The following is a 17991-nucleotide window of genomic DNA, read 5'->3' on the forward strand; positions in this document are numbered from 1 at the left end:
AACTACGCCGGCGAAGTCAGTCTGACCGTCGGAGGAAGTTGGGTCCGATCTGCTGCTCTTAAAGAAACAGACGAAGAATCTGTTTTGAACATGCATGCTGCAGATGGTCAGCAAATTTCGGTGTTAATCGGTGTTTACGGATGGCTGCAAAGACGCGAAAGCATTCGGAAGCCTAGTGCGCTGAAATAACGGCTTTGGGAGGCCTTTTGCCTGTCAGATTCCCACTGAAGCGGGCGGCGCGGCCGCTGTGGCAGACATGGTGCTGACGCTCTTCTCTTCAGCCACAGGAATGAGAGCAACAGGATGGTGAGAAATTCACCCGCTAAATAGCATCATGTGAACTCGATTTAGGCCGGAATCTGAGGCTGTTGATTGGGACAAGAACCCGGAAGAGTCCTGCACAATGTATTGGCCCGGCTCCGGTGAACAGCACCGCATGAGAGCGGGCAATGCCGGGCTCTCAGAGGTGATACTGCTAACTCCGGCGCCGTTACGTCCACTGACGCCTGCGGCGGCTTACGGGGCGGCAGTGGGGACGAAATGCCCGCTCCTTGGTGACCATTCTCCGCTGCGAGCGGACAATGCGGCCGCTTCTCGTTGCTGACGCCGGGTTTAAAAGACATTCAACAACCCAGCCGTTTTGCAAATAGGTCAAGATTTGTGATTCAAGATCTCAAGACACTCACACAGTAATACCACCTGCTCATCCTCTTCACGATGCATCTCATCCTCACCGGCGCAACTGGCCTGGTCGGCTCGTCCGTCCTGGACGCCATGATCAAGATGAAGGACGTCACCAAGATCTCCATCCTCAGCAGGAGACCGATACCCATGGTAGACGATGCCAAAGACCCCCGGATCAATGTCATCATCCACAGAGACTTTGACAAGTACGAGCCCGACGTGCTCGACAAGTTGAGAGGCGCAAACGGCGTCGTCTGGGCGCTGGGCATTAGCCAGAACAAGGTCACCAAGGAGTAAGCTGACTCCTCCTCTGCACGTCAGAAAATACTGGTTCTAACACAGCATCCGTAGGGAATACATCAAGATCACAAAAGACTACACACTCGCAGCGGCAAAGGCCTTCGCGGAGCTACCGCCAAACAACGAGCCCTTCCGCTTCGTTTACGTCTCCGGCGAGGGCGCCACCCAGAAGCCCGGCATGTTCAGCGCCATCTTCGCCCGCGTCAAGGGCGAGACCGAGACGCTCCTCTCCGAGATGCGCGCCGCGAACCCCCGGCTGCAGGCCGAGTCCATCCGCCCGGCCTTTGTGGACGCCCAGAAGCACACGGCCATCAAGCAGTACATCCCGGATCCCGGCATGGTGTACAACGCAGCCAACGTGATGATTGGCCCGCTGACGAGGGCGCTGGTGCCGTCATTTGTGAGCCCGACCGAGTACCTGGGCAAGTTCATGACGGAGATGGCGATGGGGAAGCATGATGCGAGCTTGGCGGCTGGAGGACAGGGGATCATCACGCTGAATGGGGGGTTGCGGATTGTTGAGAACATCGGCTTCAGGAGGTTAGCGGGGCTGTCGCCTAAAGATGCGCAGGGCGTCAAGGTGCCCGCTGCATAGATGCTCATACGAGTTGTACGATTGTGTAAAGATAGATGGAATTGTTTCAGCGAAATATCAGCGGTTTACGATGCATATTCTTCTTTGCCTTGAAAAGTTACAGGCTTTCCAGGTTCGTCACTTGGGGCCCAGGCATCAGCATCCAGCAGACAGATGTGCGGGTCCCCGTGCGCTAGGCTACATAGTGACCAAAATTGGCCACCCTGCCAATCACGACGCATTCGGTCCCCTAGGGATTGCACAGCCGACGTCGGCTCAATGGTCTAGTGGTATGATTCGCCCTTCGGGTCTTACAACCCTTGCGCACAGCGTGAAAATGGGCGAGGTCTCGGGTTCGATCCCCGATTGAGCCCCATGAATGTCTTTTTGTCTTGATTTGTGATGTGAACGAATTTCTTTTTACACTGTTGCAGTTAAAGATCAATTTCCAGCTGCTGTGATGCGATGCCTAGGCTTATTTGAAACGTCTGGTTTATCTTAGATGGATGAGTTTATTGTATGTAAATAAATAGCCCTGATGCATTTCTCTGTTTGAATGAGAGCCTCTCCTTGAAGTCCTCCCTGTTGAATCACGTTGTATGAATAGGTGATGCTCCTCTTCTTATACGTTAGTGTCTTCTCGCCTAAAACCCTGTTGTCCTTCTTTCATTTGAATGCTTGCCGCTTGCTGATATTCTGCCGCCCACGTCCTGTCCACCTCACTGATTCACTCCAAGCTGATTGTACTCCATTGGCCGGGAGTCTCCGTCGTGTCCCGAGAATCATCTCTTGCCTCGTTTTGTGTGTCGAGATCGTCCTGCTGAAGGAAGGTGTGATACTCCGGCGGAGGACTGCCAAGCAACGGCGCCGTCTCGGGATCTATGAATGAGTACGCAGGCAGCGGCTCGAAGGACGAAAGCGACGAGAGCGACGATCTTGATGAGGCGACGCGGCGGAGCTCTAGGTATCTTTGTCTAACCTCCCATGAGTGCACGAGCATGCCGATGAAGATTTGCATGACCACGAGAAACATGACCATCGCACATGCCACCACGAAGGGCACCAGGAAGTCGTTCACGGCTAGGTCTGGATCTTCGCTGTCGTTATGGCGATGCTGTGGTGGGATTGGAATATACATGGTGTCGGTCGTTGGTGCTGTTGTTTTCGTCGCCGTCCGTCGTCGTAGTTGTTATTGTTGTCCACCGATGTTGCACGTCGTCTTCGTCGTAGTATGTGCTATTGTACTTTGTGCTTGGCTCGTTTCTTGAAACGCTTCACTAATTACGCGTTGTTGAGTTGGCGGATAATGGTAGATGATAGCGAGCCGCTTTAGAAGCTGAAGGTTCGTTCAATTATACGTGTGGGAGGTTTCGGAGTTGTGTGGTGAGTAAATGCAGCAAGGCTGAACAGTTTTGCCAGCGCAAATTCTTCTACAGAAATGTCTAGTTTGTAACTTTTAATCCCCTCTATTATGGGGTTTTGTTGTGTCCTGGCCAGTCCCAGACATCACGGTCTGTGTATGAGTGCGGATGAACCTCTTTGGCAGCCCACGTTGGCACTCGATCAGGTTGCCAGTCAATGTACATGTATCAGACGGTCCCAGTTGCCTTCCTCTGCCTTAATCCACAAGATCTTTTGAACCGGAAGGGTTACGTGAATTATATTATCACCCACCTTTGGTCGCACTCGAAATTCTGCTCACATATTAGGATATCGTATTTCACATAGAAACTCAGACAGACATTGATGGTATTAGATGCGTACTAATTCCATCCAGGAAATACCACTTCATTCCCAACAAACTCAGTAAATAGAAATCATGCTCTATCGTCTCTTGTCTGGACCCGAAGTTCTAACTCATTTCAAGCAACATGATTTGTATATACATAGTTTCCGTGGGGATTGGAAACTTGTTATTAATAGTGTGTTGTAGATTGAGACCCGGCGGTGTACCACATCGGCAACCTCATGCACCAACACACAACTTCGTTGAATTGAAGCTTTGTTCGGTCTACGACAATCAAAGAAGTTGGCGCACTGCGTTATTCGACATCAATTCTGGAGCTGTTCAGCTCTCAAAGATGGGCCCGGTAGCGTAGTCCACCCGCAGCCTGCCGGTGGGATAGCCACGCCGCTGTGGTTGGTGACTACCGGCATTCGGCAGTCGGCAATCGAGGCGCCACGATGAAATCCGCAAACTTCTCACCAACCAACCTTGCAATTATGCCACATGCGAAAGCTTGAAAACTTCCTTTTCTATGTCGGACACATCGCAGTCATATTTTAATCCGCAAATCTTCTTCTTGGCCTCCTTTCACGGATAATAGTTCGCCTCACTGTGCGGTATCCAAATCCACCCTGCGCCTGCTACTCCAAAATCAACTCTGGAAAACTCCACCAAACTCCAGGATGGGTAGCAATTTGATCGAGTTCATATCCACGGGCAAAGTGAGGATGCGAGAGCCTATGAGCGGGCAGCCCATCACCAACAAAAGCACCACTCTCCGCCTTCTGCGCTGTTTCACGGGCGAGTGGACGCCGTGGCTCCCCATCGGCGTGTTCCTCATCAGACATGCCGACGGCCCTATCCTTATCGACACGGGCGCCTCACCCCAGTGTATGCAGGCGGGATACTTCCCAATGTTGAGCTACCTCACCACCGTGCTCAGCGAGCTCCAGCTGGCGCCAGAAGACGGCATCGTCAGCCAGCTTGCAAAGCTCGGCGTGAAGCCGACGGACCTGCAAGCCGTCGTTCTGACGCACCTGCATCACGACCACGCAGGCGGCCTAGAGGAGATCGTCGAAGCTGCCCCGGAGGTGCCGGTGTACATCAGCGCGAGCCACTGGGACGCCTTCGGAAAGCACCCGACGTACGCGGCCGTTCAAGGCTGTGCGTCCAACCACTGGCCGAAGGATTTCAATCTGCGGCTGCTGAACTTTGACGGAAAACCTGTCGGTCCCTGGACACAGTCAGATTCCATCACAAAGGATGGGCAGGTCATGGCGGTGGAGACACCGGGACATGTCCCGGGACACATCTCTGTTATTGTCAAAGATGGGAGCGGAGGCCCAGATACTCCCGACACGTACTTCATCACGGGCGACGCGACGTACAGTCTGGAGCTGCTGGAAAGGGGAGAGCCCGATGGTATTAACCAGGACCCGATGACTGCGTTTGAAAGCCTGCAGCTTATCAAGAAGTTCTCTGAGCAACAAAAGGTCGTTGTTCTCCCCAGTCACGATGTGAATACGTCCATTATTTTGGACGAGAAGAGGCAATATCGGGCAAAGCAGTGACATCAACATTACTTGAGACTGAGAGGCGAGAAAAGCAACTAGTTAATCCAAAGTAATTTCAAATCTTATCTGGTTCGTCGAGGTACCATGTGGCGTCTTCGTTTCCGAGCTCCTTGGTTGAGAACCCGTTCCCCAAGAACTGAAACCGATTTTGCTTATTGACCCGGGTATACTCCCAGTCTTCACCCCTGAAGTTCTCCAGCATGTGGAAGAAGTGAATGCGGCTGCCCGGATGTAGAGCTGTCACAGGCCCGTCTATAGTCCCGCCTTTAAACCAAGAAATGCAGTTTCCAGACCAAGCAGTACGAGGCATGAATGTCTGAGTATGCTCAAAGAGCTCATCAACAGCAGAATGTTGCGGGGCTATGGCACTGATACCCTCCGTCTGACACTTCTTGATGATGCGTACGAGATACTTGGCTATGTGTTCAGTGATGGTGAAGACACTGCCATGCCCAATAGGAGCGTTGGGGCCAAGGAACACTATGTACCATTAGTCCAATGAACGGATGGAAGGCCAGAAAAATTACGTGACGTACTGAAGTAATTAGGGAAGTCAGGGACTGCGCAAGACATGTACGATTTGGGAATCCCTTCCGTCCAAAGGTCCTGCAGATTGCCTCGCCTTCCGAGGATCGGGAATCGAGGGCGGAAAGAGACATCAAACCCCGTGGCACAAATGATTGCGTCCACTTCAATCAACTCACCCGTCTCGGTCCGCAGACCTTTGGCCTCAATGCTGGCAATCGGATCCGTGACCACCCTCACGTTGGGCTTTCGGAGAGCCCACAGGTAGTCCACCGCAGGCGTAAGCCGTCGACATCCGAGAGGAAACTTGGGTATGATGGCATTGCACAATCGCTCGTCGCCACCCAGCGCCTCCTTCATGTACTCGGTTGCTTTCTCCTGTACACTGGCTGCAAAATCGGTGTCTTTGAGGGTCTTGTTGCGTGTCAACTATGCGCCTAGGGTGGAATGCGAAAGTGCCTGACTTACAATGGGAAAGTTTCCATTCACGACTTCTTCGACTGCCTTGACAAACTTCTGATAAAAGATTGGATCTGTCTTGAAACGCTCGATTTGAGCCGCGGTGAAGTCTGCGTTTTCTCTCATGCCAACCTCGCCAAGGATCCCGCCAGCAGCGCCCTGGGCTAGGAGCTGGAGACGCCCGGGAACAACCCAGGTGGGTTCTCTCACAAAGTGTACCAGCTTCTTCACGTCTGCGACCGGTGTCAGTCAAATTTTGGCTGCATGCTTGAGTGGTATGATTTACCTGGCTGTATTTCCGGCAAGATCTGGACTCCCGAAGAGCCGTTGCCAATGACGGCGACTGTGAGACCGTTGTGCTGGAAGCCGGATGGCCAGTTGGCACTGTGAATAAGGTGACCTTTAAACTTCTGCAGTCCCGGGATTTTGGGCCATTTCCAATGACTGCAGTAATCCTTGTCAGTAGTATGAATATTCAATGATAGTTGGCTTACTTGAGAATCCCCGAAGAGTCCAACAGAAAGTGACAAGTGTCATCGAATTCGGAGTTGTCTTCCAGATTAAGAATCTTCAGCTTCCAAACACAGTTGCTTTCATCCCATTCAGCTCTGTTAACCTGGTGCCTCAATTTTATTGCTCCTCTCATGCCCTCTTCTTCGCAGACTCGACAGAGATAAGCTTGGATGTCTGTTGCTGTCGAGAAGAAGCCGGCCCACTCTGGATTTGGACGCCAGGAGAACTGGTAGTTGTGCGACGGAACGTCACACTTGCAGCCCGGGTATCGGTTCTCGAACCAGGTGCCTCCTATCTCTGGGTTCTTCTCATAGACCACATGTTCAAAGTCGGTCAAGTGGAGACGTAGAGTCCGTATCATGTTGAGCCCACTCATACCGGCCCCGATGGTGACAATCCGGACATGTCTTGTGGTCCCCAGCGGCTGTTCTGAGACCTGGTAGGGTGCCGTATTGGCGCCATTTGGAGTTTCTGAAAAATGGCCCGCAAGCTGTCGCACTCTGGCAGACATGATGGGGATGGATGATTAGATTTTGGCCATGACTCATTTCACGCCTTTGACCGAAGAATGCAAGTATATAAACAAACTACTCCAGCAACATGCGACTGTTCAGAAAAATTCCCGTGCGATCAATTGTGAACTGCTCCCGTGTTTGTCCCTACACCCGTCCCCGAAACACAGGTTTGCACTTTGCCGACAGCCGGAGGCAACACATGGGTATCAGGCTATTCGACGACCAGTAATGGACACAACGATGAATTCTTCAGTGATCAGCATCGTCAAGTCTCTTCGGAACCGCCGGAGTTTACCAAGTCGGCCGAGTCCGTCATGTCAAGGTTGACGCCAGTGCCGAATGCCGAATGCCGACCGCTTCTTCCACTGGGGCGGGAGTGCCCGTCAAGCATTTCCAGAGGTCAGAGTGCCCTGCGTCATGTTTGTAGCGTGCTAGGGCTTGTCCCCCTCAGGCGAGGTTTCCGAGGTTTCCAGTGTTCCCCCAGCAGCTAAGCCTCGGTTCCCCGCAGCCTGACAGTGGACTCAGTTTGCTTTATTTGTTACGATGTTTCCAGGGATCCAGTAGAGACTTCTTCAAGTCTTTCTTCGGCACGTAGAATGGTTCAGTCTCGGCCCCTGAGAGACCGCGCGAATGTGGTCTGCGTGGATTGCCATGCCCGAAAGGTCTGACACTCCCGAAGACAGCCCATGCTTCTTCGTCAGTTGACGCTCTTCTAGGTCAAATGCGACCTGCAGGACAGGGCGGATAAGGTCTGCACCAATTGCCGCCGGCTCAACCACGACTGCATGTAGGTAGTCTCACCTCTGGTGCTGTACCTGCTCACTGACATGCTGCGTATCTCAGCCGCCGAGATGGCGTTCGTAAACGGCGCAAAGGGCAACGGCTTGCACAACCTCCTCGTGTGCCGAGGACCGACAGACAGCACCGCACCGGGCCTGTAGCTGCTTCTTCCACGAATGACGCTTTGGGCGGAGCTCTCGGTAGGCCGCCGTTACCAGATGTACCGAGGTGTAGCAGTCGCAGCGACACGACGGCAGACGCAGCCCAACCGCCGATGGCGTTTATCTCTCCGTCGACAGTCATGTCATACGACGCTGCACATGGCGAGCCAGAACTTGATCCCAGTAACTCGCGGACCTTGGACACCAAGTCGGCAATACTCAGGCTGACCCAAGCTGACGCACTTCCTCAACCTGCTTTGCTCAGAGCATTGATAGACGCCTACTTCGATCATGTCTACCCGCTCTATCCGGTTGTTGATAGAGAGGATGTGCTGGGGCCAGCCCCGTCTACCCTCCTACTACAGGCCGTCAGTATGGTCGGCTGCTTGATGCGGCGTGGGCCTGAGAGCATGGAGCTTTGCCGTTCGCAGTATGAGAAGGTCAAAACCTTGATTCACCTGAATTACGAAGCCGATACCCTAGTCTTACTCAAGTCACTTTGTCTAATGACATGTTACAGCGTCATGTCCACGGACTTGGTGACTCTGGATGGTCCATGGCACTGGTTGGGTGTTGCATTACGGATGGCCCTGCAGATGGGTCTCCATCACCGTTCCACCCAGGATCGGCACACCAATCCAGGTTGTCTGCGCCGGATTTTCTGGCAGCTTGTGGTTCGTACTGCTACCAGCTAACAAAGATCACTGCACGCTGACCACTTGTCAAGACTTCAGATCGACTAGCAGCCTCTTGCTGGGGGCGTCCCTTGTCCCTTCATCCTCAGAAATACGACATACCGCCCTTAGAAATCAGTGACTTTCCCACTACGGACTTGCATTCGTATGCTTTCCTGGAGGTTGTGAGATTGACGGAGACTATGAGCATCATTGCAGAAGCTGGCAACGGGCGGACAAATATCACTCAAGAAGAGGCTGCGACTCTCGTCCAGCGACTATGTGAATGGCTCCAAACCCTGCCTGAAAGTTTACACCTCTACAACGCCTCTGGCATCAGAAGGCCGTTTTACCGCCCTGCGAGCGATCTGCATATTATATACTTCGTCACCATTATTCTCTTACAGCTTCTTGATGGGAAAGGAACGAGGCCGTCGATAGCTGCTTCCTCACTCACTGCCGCGTCATGTATATCCCGCCTTTATGAAGAGATTCACTACAGGGAGGAGACAGCCCACCTCATTGCCATCCATGGCTACTTTCTTATGGTAGCGGCAGTTCCCTTGATTTGTTTCCCCCGCCAGTCACGAGACGACGAAGTGACTCGAGACGAGGAATTAAAGATTATTTGCGACGTGCTGGGCGAAATGCGATCCCGGTATGGCGGGTCGGATCTAGTGCTGCGGAAGATAAGACAGCTGCAGAAGGATACGGATAGTCGCGGGGGCCAATCTGGCCATGATAGTCGGCCTGGTGTCCCCGAACAGCACGCTCTGTGGGCGACGCGCAGTATCAGTGAGCGGCTGAATGACCTCTTTGCTTTCCCCCCAAGCTTCTGTCCTCACATGAACATGCCAGAGGTGGAGATGAACCCAACAGAAGGCGCTGGAGAAGACTGGTTATCGCAGATAGAATATTTCCCCGATTTCTTGTCCGAAAATGGGTTGAATCTGACCGATATGCTGGCTTTGGACTACAACCTTCTGGAGATGCCCAATGACAGTAGCGTGGGTTTTTGAACTGGAAGATTGCACTTGTATTTGGAGTCATGACACCTTCTGGGAGCTGTCTTGTTGAGGAGTTTGGGTAATGTAACACGTCAAATCCACACGTTTCGATCAAAGACAGTTTTGATCTCTCTTGCTTTGCCCGAGGGGTCGTCGGTTCTCGGTAGTAGTAACACGCTCGGCACTGTGGGCATTGCCGCACCCCCTGCCGAACATGTTAGGCGTTCCCTCTAACCGATGTGCTATTCTTTGCAGTATCCCGACATAATAAAGGTGCTGTTGTTCAGGGCGGTGCGTCCACTTCATCGTCACCCTTTGGATCGCATGCAGCCTCTGAACGGCCTATAGCTCTACAGCATAAGTTGTGCATTATCAAACCTCGCTCGAGATGGAGAACTTGACGGAAAAGCAGCTGTTGGGGCTTAAGATGATGAACGGATTCTTCGGGGAGGACTTATTCAATGAGCTCAGGGAAGCTTCGGTGAGTGTTCTATGAACGCCGAGTGGAAGTCATCGCTGAATCCGAGAAAAAGCGAGATGATTTACCAAGCAAGGTCGGGTCTGAATACATCGCCGAAACTTGTTTCTCATCATACGCTCGGCCGGGTCTCACCTTTCAGCAACGGTCTCTAATGAACATCGGCATGCTCATCGCTCTCAACCGAGGCCCGGAATTGCGCATTCACATCAAGGCGGCCCTCAACAACGGGCTGTCAGAGGAGCAGATTATTGAGGCCTGTAGACATGCAATGGTCTACTGTGGGGTCCCTGCTGGAAGGGATGCACTGTCTGTTGTCAGTGAGATTTTCAACGAGAAGAAGACGAGCAAAGGGACTGAGAGGGCAAAGCTGACTTGAGCCTTTGGCAAGATTCATGAGGATGTACGATGTCCATGGCTGAATAAATATGTTTGTAAATGAACTCAAAGTTTTCGTTGCGACGTCTGTTACAGAGTGGTGGCCTTGAGCGGAAGTGACCATGGTCAGATCTATCCGGGTTGAACGAGCCCAAATCCGAGAGCCGTGGTCGTGGGTTGTCCGAGGTTTTCTGAACACTGCCTGAAGATTCTTAGAATTAATTTCATTCATCTCTGTTAGATCTGCAAAATTCTCATGACTCATTTCTTGAAAAAACAAGTTAGCACTTGTGCGGGATGGGCGTGTTGGAAGTTTTGAGGCCAAATGACCCACACAGGTCAATCGTGAATCACACACGATCCACAAGGTCTAAGCCCTATGGTGCAAATTTGCTACTCGATTTTTCAACAACAACCCCATACAACAAGCACAATAGCTCAGGGGTAGAGCGCTGGGCTCATAACCCAGAGGTCCCTGGATCGAAACCAGGTTGTGCTATTTTTCTTTTGCATTTTTGTCCTTGTGCCTTTTTTTCTTGTTCTGTTTAGCAGAGAACCTGCAAGTGCATCCATGTGTCACATGGTAGCGTCGACAATCACCCAGTCTCTGAACGGGAACAGTGACCTCACGGTATCACCAATGCTTGTCAGTCACGAAATCTGAACCAGAGTTCTGCGCCCACAATAGTTGCATGATCTATTTTGACCTGTGCCTCCACAGGAGCGCAGTGGCGAATGCCTCAGACTATTCCTAAGCTTTATTGACTACCACTGTCACCAGTTCCAAAATTAAGCCGCCCAAGACGTAGAATGAAACTCCATCAGGGCATACCACTGGATGATACTACCAACCAGGAAAGCAGTACTGGCAATGAACGAGATCACGGCACTGCCGAACATCTCGTTGGTGAGAAGCATGACACCTGTGACGATGAAGCCAGCCGATGCCATGGTGTTCCAGGCAGCACCCTGCCAGTCAGATGCCCAAAACCTGGGTTTGAACCAGCGTTCCTGAGTCTGTATGAGCAGAGCGGTATTGGCGAGGAAGAAAAGAGACCCGCCAATGACTTGCGGCATGAAGACGAGGGCTTGGAGAAGGAATAGGTTGGTAGGGTCAAGGACGCCCGGGAACCCAGCAACAGCAGCCGTTGATAGAATAATTCCGCCGGACAACATGACCAACCCGGCCTGGAACGGAACTGTGCGGAGGAGGGCGGCAAAATCGGCCGCGGATGGGATCCATACCCAAGCTTCGGATCCGACGAGGGCGGGCCGGTAAATAGCAGGAGCATCGCCGTCGACAGACTTGGTGTCGCTCTTCTCCAGCGTTCCGCGGTCGGCATTGAAGGCGGCAAAGATGCCAAGGATGCCTCCGGTCATGAACATGGAGGCACCAATCAGGATCGTGCCCGGGATCGCGACGGTCGCCAGTGTTTCGAAGCCAAGACTTGGGTCGAGAAGCGGGAACAAGCCAAACCCTGCGTTGATGACGAAGGCGATACTGCCGACGACGAAGAGCATGGTGACTATCCAATTCATATCTTTATACGGAAAGATGGTAAACATGCGGGCGACCTGTGACCGTCTCGATGTCTCGACCTCGATGGCGTCTTCGATGGTGTACTCTTTGATCGGGGATGGGAGAGATGCCTCCCTATCCATGTCGCATCGGACGCGGTATTCGAGATAGTCCAAGGTCTGCACTATGCGCCGCCTTTCGCCTGTACCGACTTCGATGCCGGTTGTTCTTGAAGGAAGGGCATGATTGTTGAGTCTTGGAGGAGCCTGCACTGGTACCAGAATGGATGTTCGAATTCTAGACGCTCGTAGGTTGGCTGAGGCGTTCATTTTGACGATTTTTACTTTCAAGATCCGGTTCGCTTAATGAAAGCGAGCTTTTCTTGCGTAGGGGACGATTCCAGCTCGCCGAAATTACGCAGGCAGTATTTCAAAGAAACAAGACAGCAAAGAGAATGAAATCGAACAAAACACAGAAATGACAATAACAACGAAAGGAATACGTCGAATGAAGAATAGAAAGGCGTGCCAGCACGCTGGAGAGAAGAGAAAAACATCTTCCCGGTCGAAGGTTGCAATGATGTTATGAGGCGATGGCATTGACAGAGTTCATCGCACTGACGTGAACAGTCGCGCCTTTCCATGGCTCTGGCAAGGACATGAGACAACTGGAATATCACCCAAGTGCCGGACCGGCGTTGACATGGTGTTTTGATCGCCGTAGCAGTCTGGAGAACTGGAGAACCAGCAGAAGACGTGCTGGGGAGGTTATAATAAGAAATACGGTTGACATAGCCGCTACCTTAAAGCCAATTAGCTGGCATGTATTTCCCTGACACGATGTGCTCCATGCTCCCGACATATTTCACGGGGTCGCCCGGTGGGATCTCCCGTGTCCCGCGGTCTCCGGGTTGCCATCGGCACCGTCTCTGACCCGCCAAACTTTTGCCCGAATTGGGAACGCGCTGCCGGAGATCAGATCAGCCTGGACCAACAGTCCATTCGTCTCGTTTCAAGCTCGCAGCCGTTTCGCCTATTTCGGTTTAGTGCATCCTCTCCAGAAGCTCTACCCTGGTACACTCCGTTGCGTTGACAGCGTCCGCCCCCCCTTTTTGCCGAAATTACGCACGCATAATCCCTGTATATACATGAAAATTTGCCCAACGCCACGTAGATATTCGTAGTACGGCAATTGACCTATTCTGATGGCTTCAATTGATCTATTTCTATTGAATCTCATTATCTGAGGGCATCGTGATGCCTCCTAAACGCCGCCGCGCGGCTCGGCAGGCGGATGATGACCCTTCTGGGCATCGTCCGTCACCCATCGCCAACGGTACGCGGAAACAACGACGTATACAACAACTGGCACAGGACGCCGCCAGAGATCCTCCTCAACGCTCTGCCTCGCCGTCGATCAGGATCGTTACGCCCGCCGAGAGGGCTCGCCGGGCTGCCGCCGCCGAAGAGGCCGCCGAGGAGGCCGCCGAGGAGGTTATCGTCGCCGAGGCTGGACCCGAGACTAATGATTTGGTGGCGGCTGAGTCTACATCGCGAAGAAAGCGTGTACTTATAGCCCCTCCGTCATCACGAAGAGCTCCAAAAGCGTCCTCTCGCCAAAAAGCAACGACAACGCAGAGGAAGCGAAAGAAGGATCCGCCGCATACGATCCGGCTCCGAAGTACTCTGCCTTCGTCGATGCCACCGTTTCGACCAGACTCGACCCCAGTTAACCCAACCCCTCGTCAAACCACTCGATTTGCGGACGATACGCCTACGGCCCCTCGCCATAGCGCTGATGATACGTTTATGTCGTTCCACGATGTATTTGAAGAGGAGGACGATATGGGTAACGAGGAACCAACTCTGCTACAAATCCAGGTTACCCGTGGCCCAGCGCTCAAGGGTAACGGTTTACCTGTTCTCGATCTAACCATCGAGAGCATCGCGTATAACAGATTCAGTATTGCTCCTGTATTAGATGCGAATAGTAGAGACTGGGAGGCAGACAGCGGCGCCCAACTTGAGGCAGAAGTGGCTCACTCGTATATTGTGAAGAAGGCCAATATCGCTGTTGTCGTTGCTTGGAGGAAGCCCACCAACGCATCTAAACCAACACCAATCTTCACTCGGGTCTATCCGTCTACTGGAGGGGTCACTTGGCCAAGTATTCCATGGGTTGATATTGTCCCCTCTCTTGAACAAGCTGAAGAGAGGGGTGAAGTCCACCTCACCGTCAAGTGGCAATACAGCGCCGTACCAATCTCTGGTGGTATAGTGACTGGCGTACGAACGCCTCGAAAAGGTGGCCGAGCAGGCGTTTCAGCCGGCATGCAAGAGGCGATCGATCGTGAGGCTAACGATCCTGCAAACGTCGAGCGTCGGAAGGAGGGTATGCACAGACAACTTCTCCGTACGCACATCTGCCCAGAGTACCAGAGATGTAAGAATAGTTCGGGCGACGAGAAGTTCAACTGGTGCTATATACTAGGCCAGAAGCACTACAAGATCAAATCTCACCATATAGAGAAGTGGGCGAAGGCTATTATGACTGGACAGGCTGGCGTTGACAATATGGAACCACCTAAAGAACTGCTTGGTGAGATTCTTCACGACCAGTTTATAGAGGATCAGAAACGCCAGGGCAAGAGAAGTAAGAATATCGTGGAGGTTGATGATAACCAGGAGACGACAGTGATGACGGAAGAGAAGGCTGAAAATGCCGCACTTCCATCATCAGGGTCAAGATCTGGCCTAACCAACGCCAACAGCAACGCCATCGTCAATATATACGGCAACGCGGGGGCGCCAGATCGTCATCTTCAATATCCTAACCCATACGTACAGCTGCCGCCGCCGGCGCCGCCGCCGCCGGCATATTGGCCATATGCGAACATCTCACAGTATTCGTTGCCAACTCTTCCGCCATTGAACCTTCCAAGCACTCGTCAACCAAGTATCGCACTCCCGATTCGTTCGTCCTCGCCAGTGGTACCGGATTCGCCTCGAAAAGCTCTAGATCAAGTGGCCAGCTTCATCAAGTGGTTTATATCCGTCCGCGGCAAGCGATATAACGTCGACGAAGGGTTCAGAAAGAAGCTACAGAAACTGCGATCAGTAGACAGTAGCTTGCGGGCAATTCGCAAGTTACCAGATATTTGGTTTACTGAACAGGGTTTTACTCAAGATCTTACCGAAGATGTCAGGAACTCGATCAAATCCTTCATAGACAACAGCGCCTACTACGGAGGGCAGTCTGACGCCCTCTCCGACGTGGTATCTCACTCTGAACTTCATTCAAACCATCGAGAGTCAGAAGGAGATGTTTATACAAGAATATACGCTGGATTGCCAGGAGGGACGGCGGCGGCGCCAGTTGAAAACTCTGCGGCGCTAGTTTCAGGCGAGTTGGGGTCATCCCGACATATCGACGCCCTAGTGCCACGTCAATCCATCGAGCAAGAGATCCGTGGTACGCCAGTTGAAGTTGGTCGACGTGGTGAGTGTATATAGAGCTGTTTACTGTCGAATATGGCTAACTTTGTAGGCGTTTCGGAACTCTTTGGTTTCGTTTCGTCACCACTGCTGTCAGCGTCGCAGATGCTGCCCACGCAGTTACAGATCGAACAAGACGAAATCGAGCAAGGCGATGAGGACAATCAGATTGAAATCTCGAGTGATACGTCGTCAACAGAGACGTATTACTCGGAGGAGGATAACGAAGAAGAGTGATACAGCAAGAGTGGTGTGAAGTTTGACTGTATGCGCGATTTTTTTTGCATGACGTGTTCAACCACGGAAAAGTCTACCCATAGCCGTAGATTCAACACTGCCGCTCTATACGTATAAAAGCAATAGAATTACTGTTATTTTGGATCTGCAAACAATACACTTCGGTCCATCCCGATACTGGTTAGGGGCAGTTGAAGTCTCTGACTATGGTTGAAGTCTCTGATCGTGATGACGTGTCATCATCACAAATCATCGTCACAAGCATCAACAACGCGTTTCAGCCGTTATACAGGCAAAATTGATATGTATACGTAGCTACCGACGAAAACAATGGACGACGGTATATTTTTTGTGTTCTGGTGCGCTTGTGGCTAACCTTTTGGCAATCTTGTTGGCTACAATCATGGATTTGATGATTGACCATCATATGACGACACGATTAAGATCTATTGCGCGCGAACGCACGATGAAAATTTGGATTGCTTGCTGATGTTCAATATTGGCAGCAAATCCTCCCTTTTATAGTTCGATATCGTCAAATATATGCTCTGTCCCATCAAAGTTGACGAACGAATGGCGGAAATGGCCCTCGATCTGGGGTAGACGATACCCAATCTCCATAGCGCAGTCACGTAGATATTCCATGAAATCCCGAGTGTCATTCTCATCGTTGTTCCACTTCGAATACGTCTTCCTGATGTATCGCTTTAGATCGCCGAAGTACTCTTCGATGGGGTTGAAGTCTGGTGAATACGGAGGCAGAAACTCGAGATGGACACCTGATACCCGGCATAAACCCTCGATTTCAGGTATACGATGGCAGGAGAGGTTATCCATAACGATGACAGAGTTTGGCTCTGGAAAACGCCCACATTTCGGGATAAGGCACTCCTGTAGCCAACGAAAGAACCCATCGCCGTCAGTCGTACCATAATACGTAGTCAAGTGTAGGATACCGCTCAACGTGAGGGCTGGCAGGATCTGTACGCGAGAGTTCTGAAACCGATCAATCTCTGCAGTTCGAAACGCAGCAAGCCCTTTCGGCGCCCATCCAGTCCTCCGTATCCCAGTATCCTTATTGACGCCGGATTCGTCGACGAATACCAGCTGGTCGGGGCGATATCGTCGTATACGGTACAAGTACTCGTATCGTAGTTCGTCACTTCGCTGAGCAGCAATAATCTTGGACTTCTTGTTCGTCCAGCCAGCTGAGTTTAACTGTCGACTGATTGCAGAACGACTGATCTGGATCTCGAAGGCTTCAAATAGGAAATCTTGCATCTCTTCAAGAGATAGATCGCTGCGGTACTGCAGTAGTTCAAGAAGCTCTGTACGATGCCATATTTCCATCTTTTGTCGACTCTGGCGGCACCTCTTATATCTCTGCACTTCGCCAGTGATATTACGTCGTGATCTATGTCGTCGAATCGTTCGTTCGGTACAGCCAACGATACTTGCCAGCTCGTGGGTCTTTTGGTCTTCGAATGGCAGTATCATCGCGATCGTCGATAGCTGTAGATTCGATATTCTGGGCGCCATTGTATCGTCGTCGTCGCCCGGCGTCTTTCTCGATGTATCTGATATAATAAACCACGGACATGTACTGACCAGCGGCAAACTGTAAGTAACAGGGCACAATCTATACAGCAGTAGACTCTTGCTCAATATCGTGAACAAGCTGAGCTATCAGGAGAGTCATTAATCCTGTTGACTGCCAAAGCATTTGCTCTGAAGAACCGTATCAAGCCCCTTGGTATGCTTATATATTACTCAGAGCCATACAAACCGTATGCTGAGTAGATATATAAAGTCATACAGCAGGTCTCTTCTTCTGTTCCTCAGCAAATGTCATCTTGATCTCTCATGACGAAAATAGACCTTTTGTTGGTCGAATGGTATGGGGATGAGGTGACTAGCTGGGTTGGCAATGCCTCGATGGGTAGATTGACTGCTACGGAAGCATGAAATACACACCTTATGTCTCTATCGTGTAGTTATACGTTTGAATACTACTGGGACTATAGTGATTGACGGCAATTGAGGTGTTGGTGATGACTTTGACGCGTTTTGCGTGCGATGCAGAGAAATGCGCGTCACAGCGTAAAATTGGCTTTTTTTCATGTTTTTGCATAAGCGGGGAAAAAAAAGGGGGGCGGACGCTGTCAACGCAACGGAGTGTAAGTATTATGAAATCAAAATGCTTGATTGCGAACGTCTTCATTACTGATGACACCTCCCTGGTGGGTTCCTGTGAGCTTGAATCAGTTTCGTGTTTCTGCTCAACCTCAATTTGCCTAAATTTGCCTGGAAACTTTCGCCTAGAATCGTGAACATGTTGTTTCTAAACGTTCTTATACGCCTGTCTGCGCGCCTCCTGTCTAAGGGTAAAGCGA

General features: G+C 51.5%; 8 protein-coding genes across 8 annotated transcripts; 4 read left to right on the plus strand and 4 right to left on the minus strand.

The window, feature by feature from the left end:
* Window positions 1-717: 717 nt before the first annotated feature.
* Window positions 718-1579, plus strand: CGCS363_v004082 (Botcinic acid biosynthesis cluster B protein 16; the record flags this gene model as incomplete). Its single annotated transcript, XM_036635931.1, has 2 exons — window positions 718-977; window positions 1036-1579. The coding sequence occupies 2 exons, from the start codon at window positions 718-720 to the stop codon at window positions 1577-1579; spliced, it is 804 nt and encodes a 267-aa protein (XP_036498922.1).
* A 706-nt stretch (window positions 1580-2285) lies between these two features.
* CGCS363_v004083 (uncharacterized protein) lies at window positions 2286-2696 on the minus strand (the record flags this gene model as incomplete). The annotated part of the gene is made up of 1 exon (XM_036635932.1): window positions 2286-2696. The coding sequence occupies one exon, from the start codon at window positions 2694-2696 to the stop codon at window positions 2286-2288; it is 411 nt and encodes a 136-aa protein (XP_036498923.1).
* A 1271-nt stretch (window positions 2697-3967) lies between these two features.
* On the plus strand, window positions 3968-4855 carry aiiA-0 (N-acyl homoserine lactonase; the record flags this gene model as incomplete). Its single annotated transcript, XM_036635933.1, has 1 exon — window positions 3968-4855. The coding sequence occupies one exon, from the start codon at window positions 3968-3970 to the stop codon at window positions 4853-4855; it is 888 nt and encodes a 295-aa protein (XP_036498928.1).
* Window positions 4856-4913: 58 nt separating this feature from the next.
* Window positions 4914-6866, minus strand: moxY-9 (FAD-binding monooxygenase moxY; the record flags this gene model as incomplete). Its single annotated transcript, XM_036635934.1, has 5 exons — window positions 4914-5338; window positions 5395-5797; window positions 5852-6075; window positions 6129-6286; window positions 6337-6866. 5 exons carry the CDS (start codon window positions 6864-6866, stop codon window positions 4914-4916), a joined length of 1740 nt encoding a protein of 579 aa, XP_036498929.1.
* Window positions 6867-7466: 600 nt separating this feature from the next.
* On the plus strand, window positions 7467-9504 carry CGCS363_v004086 (Cutinase transcription factor 1 alpha; the record flags this gene model as incomplete). The annotated part of the gene is made up of 4 exons (XM_036635935.1): window positions 7467-7532; window positions 7587-7657; window positions 7714-8485; window positions 8539-9504. 4 exons carry the CDS (start codon window positions 7467-7469, stop codon window positions 9502-9504), a joined length of 1875 nt encoding a protein of 624 aa, XP_036498926.1.
* Window positions 9505-9880: 376 nt separating this feature from the next.
* Window positions 9881-10349, plus strand: pcaC-2 (4-carboxymuconolactone decarboxylase; the record flags this gene model as incomplete). Its single annotated transcript, XM_036635936.1, has 2 exons — window positions 9881-9973; window positions 10026-10349. 2 exons carry the CDS (start codon window positions 9881-9883, stop codon window positions 10347-10349), a joined length of 417 nt encoding a protein of 138 aa, XP_036498927.1.
* A 788-nt stretch (window positions 10350-11137) lies between these two features.
* On the minus strand, window positions 11138-12196 carry CGCS363_v004088 (uncharacterized protein; the record flags this gene model as incomplete). The annotated part of the gene is made up of 1 exon (XM_036635937.1): window positions 11138-12196. One exon carries the CDS (start codon window positions 12194-12196, stop codon window positions 11138-11140), a length of 1059 nt encoding a protein of 352 aa, XP_036498930.1.
* A 3921-nt stretch (window positions 12197-16117) lies between these two features.
* CGCS363_v004089 (uncharacterized protein) lies at window positions 16118-16948 on the minus strand (the record flags this gene model as incomplete). The annotated part of the gene is made up of 1 exon (XM_036635938.1): window positions 16118-16948. One exon carries the CDS (start codon window positions 16946-16948, stop codon window positions 16118-16120), a length of 831 nt encoding a protein of 276 aa, XP_036498931.1.
* Between the last annotated feature and the right edge of the window lie 1043 nt (window positions 16949-17991).

This window comes from Colletotrichum siamense, assembly GCF_013390195.1.
Source record: "Colletotrichum siamense strain Cg363 chromosome Unknown KSG_Cg363_contig03, whole genome shotgun sequence".
Lineage (NCBI taxonomy): Eukaryota > Fungi > Ascomycota > Sordariomycetes > Glomerellales > Glomerellaceae > Colletotrichum > Colletotrichum siamense.